The 4971-nt window shown below is 43.2% G+C and overlaps 1 protein-coding gene across 1 annotated transcript in view; it reads right to left on the reverse strand.

Moving 5' to 3' along the window:
- The window catches only part of LOC105270191 (dynein heavy chain 5, axonemal-like), a gene marked incomplete at its 3' end in the record, with an annotated part of 42675 nt that extends 40254 nt beyond the window's left edge, over positions 1 to 2421 (reverse strand). The window contains exon 1 of the mRNA XM_011310976.1: positions 2223 to 2421. Within this exon, the coding sequence (XP_011309278.1) occupies positions 2223 to 2421 (199 nt within the window). The remainder of the gene's footprint in view (positions 1 to 2222) is intronic.
- Between the last annotated feature and the right edge of the window lie 2550 nt (positions 2422 to 4971).

The raw sequence follows: 4971 nt of genomic DNA on the forward strand, positions 1-4971 counted from the left end.
TTACGCGACAGTCACGTACGTTTTCCAGGGCAAATAATAAAATTCACTGTTCGTCTCTCATTTTTTCCCAAATTCTCCAGTAAAAATCAAGGAAATGACACTCCAGCCCACGATTACGTGATTAGTCACGTAATTTTTCCTGGGTTTTTCTCTCCGTGTACTTGTTAGAGAATAGACATTGAAATTTTGAAAGGGTATTTCGACATCGGGCCTGGGATATTAATGATTCAGTGAGGCGGCCAAAAGTTAAGTGTAGTAGTAAGATCACTATCGAGCAAATCGTGTCGATAAGTCTGCCACGTTGACCGATATTTTAGGTATTTAGAAAGTTTATACACAATTAGTGATATCAGGATTTATTCTCGTTCTAAATGAAATTTTGAAAAGAACAGAAAGGATGCTGTTTATAATCAGGCTAAAATCGGGCGGTAACTCACCAGAATTGTCGGACATCTTCGGCAATGATCGCGACCCATCGGTCAACGGTCATCACTTAAACTTTTCACCATAAAATGAAGGCAGTGAAATCGTGAGATCAGAGCGCTATATATTTTTGACCGCCGGTGCCCGGGATCGAACCCGGATCCTTGGCATGCTAGTCCAGCACTCTAACCGCACGGCCACTACCGTCGGTGTGAAGAAGAATAAACTCAGATATAAACAATGTGAAGTGCAGAAGTTCGTTTCACGAAGTCTGTTAGATGTATATTCAGCAAAGCGCTCAGCAAGATAAGACGGAGCATCAGAAAGCAGAACTTGATGTTTCAAGGTATAATGATTTTTGTCTGTCGGCGCAGCACATATTAATAAAAACCCTAACTCACTTGATCAAATGCCGAAAACACGGCAAAAATCATCACCTTCATTCTCGCTACTCCGACAGTTGTGGAACCACAAAAACCATAAAGCCTAACGAAACCGTGGAATAATCAGCGGCACATCCGATCCGCGAAAATTTGTTTAGGGTGCCAGTCGTAACCGCAAGTAAATACAAATTTAAAATTGAAATTTCACTGACCATCCCCGGAATTGAGTAACGACAGAAACGCACCTTAGAACTTCAGAAATCCGAGGGTATCATATATCACATACTATATTATATATTATATAATATATAAAAGGAAATTACGGGATTGTTCGGTTGCGCAGTGTGTGGGTCGTGGAGAGAGGGGTGGATTCGTGGGCGATAACACCAATTATCGAAGTCCCAATTGTATCAAGAAACTGATTGATACTCAAGAATCTATAAGGACAGAAATTTTAGTCGAAAAATTCAAATTTAGTCAAAATTTCCGTAAATTAATTGTATACGGTGGATCCCGGGGGAAAAGCTAGAGATAACTGCACGGTATTATAGTCAAGACGGGTAAGAGAGATAGGGCGAGGCTCGAGTGAGAGAGAGCCTGACCTAGCGATATTTTCCACCTCAGTTGAGAAATAAAAATTCAATTAAATAGCGGTGTCAGGTCGTTTGGTGACCTGCACTACAATCTAAATTAATACTAACCGGATGGTTAATACTAACCAAAAAAAATTATTAGATATCGGAGACTATATCCTGGCGTAGGGAATAGTTAGGTTAGGAAATCCCCGATCCCTAGCTACATCTGTATCAGCGATGGGGTAGGCAGCCGTCAGATAATTTCAATAATTTTTGAGGCGATGACAACACGTTGGCATCTTGAATGGTTCACATTTCAGCTTTGGTCATCAGTATCTAACAGGTGCCGAGCCTCACGTATGCAGCCGCTGATGTCATTGATGAAGAGAGAGAACAGAAGCGACCCAAGGAGAAACGCTTTGAATACTAGCATTGGTATGCAGAAATGAGGAAAGTCCGCCTCCACCGTTCATTGCCGGCGAGCGACCATGCAGGCAGCATCACAACCAGGTAATTCCACGAGGCGAGAATCTCAATGAAGTGAACGTGGCACGTAGCACTGAGTCAGAGAAGGTGTCAAAAGCCGTAGAGAAGTCAAAGAGGACAAGGACTGTGACTTATCGATGATCAATATTTGTCCTGACATCATTCAGGAGCCTAAGAAGAGCTGTTTGCGTGCTGTGGCTACGGAAGAAATAGCACTGACGGGTATCTAGCAAGTTATGAGCTTGTAGAAACGTGGTTAGCTGGCTCCAGACTAGACGTTCGGCAACTTTCGCCAGACTCAGACTTCAGCGGGGATTTGTGAAAACCTCTTCGATGGCAGAATTCGTCCAATTACTGTTGGGTTCGCCTATGCTTGAATTTCCTATAAAGTCACTGAACATGCTGATCTCACTGTCGCAAGTCATCGACCAACCCTGGCGCAGCCACGCGTGAGGTGACTCGCGTTCAGTGATCATTATGACAGTGGGTTTCGGGTCGGGACGCCAGGAAGTTTTTGATGGTATCCAGATGATGATGGCGAACAGAATTGACATTTAGACAACAAGCATCGGACTGATTACTAGAAGGGAGTTCTAAGCAAGAATTCAGAATGAGAGGGAGAGACAGAAATGGGTCAGATAGGGTTTAAGAGATCGGATGTTGGGCAGTCAAGAAGCATTAGATGAATTGACGCTGACAATTCTATCGATGTCAGCTGGTGTCTTAATGATGCAACCCAGGGCCTCCTCCTTCAGCTTGGCATGGACAACTTTTGGATGCCAACGAATTCGAAACCAGAAAGCTTCAGAACAGACCTGACTGTACTTAGAAGTTTGCATGACTTCGACCAAATGAGCGCCTTTTCCTTCGCTTGGAAGTAACCTCCATGTGCACTAATGGGGATGAAGTCATCAGTAAGTGTGCCACAGCCGATTGTGGAGAAGAGCACCTTTCTGCTGGTCATCTTAGCATCAGATGGATTGGTTTGTTCCAGAACTCTGTAGTTGTGATACACGGATTCTCAGACGCCTCTCAGATAACGATGTCAGCTGTTGTTTATCTCAAGGTCTTCAATAGTAACGAAGAACCGCATATCTCATTGATCTGCTCGAAAACTAAAGTAGCACCTCTCAAACGGCTGACTATTCCAAGGCTTGAGCTGTCAGCTGGAGTTCTTCTGGCTAAGCTCATAAAGTACGTGAAAGATCAGCTCGACTTCTCCAATGTGCCGATGTACTTATGGACCGACTCTTTAGTTACGCTCACATGGATCAGCTTCCGCCCTTCCAGATGGGAGGAATTCGTTAGAAATCTTGTCCAGCTCATTCAAAAATTGACAGATGATCTTGAATCTTGTTGAAGTCCAGCGCCTGGAAATCTGGAATGTAGTTGATCGCTATTCCTCGCTCAACAGGTTGCTTAGGATTACAGCAATCTGCCAACGCTTCATTGCTCATCTCAGGAAAACTCCACGACGTTCGTTAAGGACAGGTCTTAACTCTGGTGATATAGAGCAAGCTCGTCTCTTTTGGATCAAGGCTAGTCAGTCAGCGCATTTATTCTCTGATGACCTTGTCCAGAGGGCAAAAACTCAGGTCTTCTCATCCATTCATTCGATTGACAGTGTATCTTGATCACCAGGGGGTTCTTCGCGTTGGTGAACATCTCAAATTCGCTAAGCTCGACAATGATAGCAAACATCAAGGTATCATTCCAAAGGATCCTCACTTTGCTAAGTTCGTCATTCAAGAAGTTCATCTGAGGATTCTTCATGGTGGAACGCAGCTCACGCTTGGTCAGCTCAGACAGTCTTACTGGATTATTGGCGCAAGAGCACCAGTAAGATCATTAATTTTAAAGTACATTCCATGCGAAAGACATCGAGGAATGAAAACTCAACAGCTCAGTGGTCAGATCACAGTTACTCGTCTCACACCTGCGGGAATTGTGCGCAGTCATTATGTTGAAAACCAGGCGGTGCATCCCAATTTCGCACCGCAGACCTACTCCCTCGAGATAAGATTTCAAAAGCTATGCTAATGGCTCCACGCCGCAAAATTAAAGAAGCCAAAAATAAAGATTGACCGACCGGGGGTAGGACGAAATTTCGGGCTGTAAGGGGCTGCTACAAAAAAGAGCAAACCGAAAGTACAAAAGTTCAGGAGCAACATGGTGGCGAGCCTAGTGTAATGGTGCGGGATACGAAATTTTCAAGACCACCCCATAATTCCAATTTTTCAAGGGTATCCGGTGATCTAAACATCTCACTTAAAAAATGGCTCAAGATCAGAGGCAATGAAGGTGCAGGAACTTCATGCGTTCCCTCTACTGTCCTTATGGGTGAGAAAATATTGCAGATTCTGAAGATCAGTATTTTCAGATCTCACTACGGGACCCAAGTAGCATCAGTAAAGATAATAATTGATAATGGAACAATATTTCCTTCCGTTGTTAGCTATCTTAAATATTCAATTTTTTCGTTCATGCGAACGGAACCCTGTTCGAGGCAAGTGGGCATTTGGTAATAGTTACCCAATTGCAGTTGTTTCAATGCGGCAGTTAATTTACACATATACTGCATCTCTGCCCATACTACCAACTGGTCATTTAGTAGCTATTGACTAATCATCCATTTGGTTCAACTTCAACCGCTCAGATTTAGTTGATATTATCAAACTGTACAATTCCGTAATCGTTACTGAGCCTTTGTACCATTAACCCAACCCTTCAATCAGTGCTGAGTCGATTCTGCAGTGAAGAAAAAAAAGACAGCTTGCAAATTCTGTTTAACTGGCAGACACTAACGCCAACAAGATTGTTGGGGAATCATAAATAATATAGGTATTATTTGTCTTGAGTTTATTGAAACGATTATGGAAACCGATTTGGAGATTTAATCAGTAATTCAACTCATGTGGCGTTAAGGTTAAGGTTAAGATTAAAATACGGATAGGCATTTTTGCTGCTACCCTCTTGCCACCGAACCCCTACTGGGCTATTGTGGCTCCGTTTTCCTACTGATCCCTATAATTCTAGGCCAGCTTTTCTTACCAGTTTTAGTAGATTCCCGGCGTCTAGGTCCGCTACGTAGCTGATACTAGGGA

The sequence above is a fragment of the Fopius arisanus genome, unplaced genomic scaffold (genome assembly GCF_000806365.1).
Source record: "Fopius arisanus strain USDA-PBARC FA_bdor unplaced genomic scaffold, ASM80636v1 scaffold00080, whole genome shotgun sequence".
Classification (NCBI taxonomy): Eukaryota; Metazoa; Arthropoda; class Insecta; order Hymenoptera; family Braconidae; genus Fopius; species Fopius arisanus.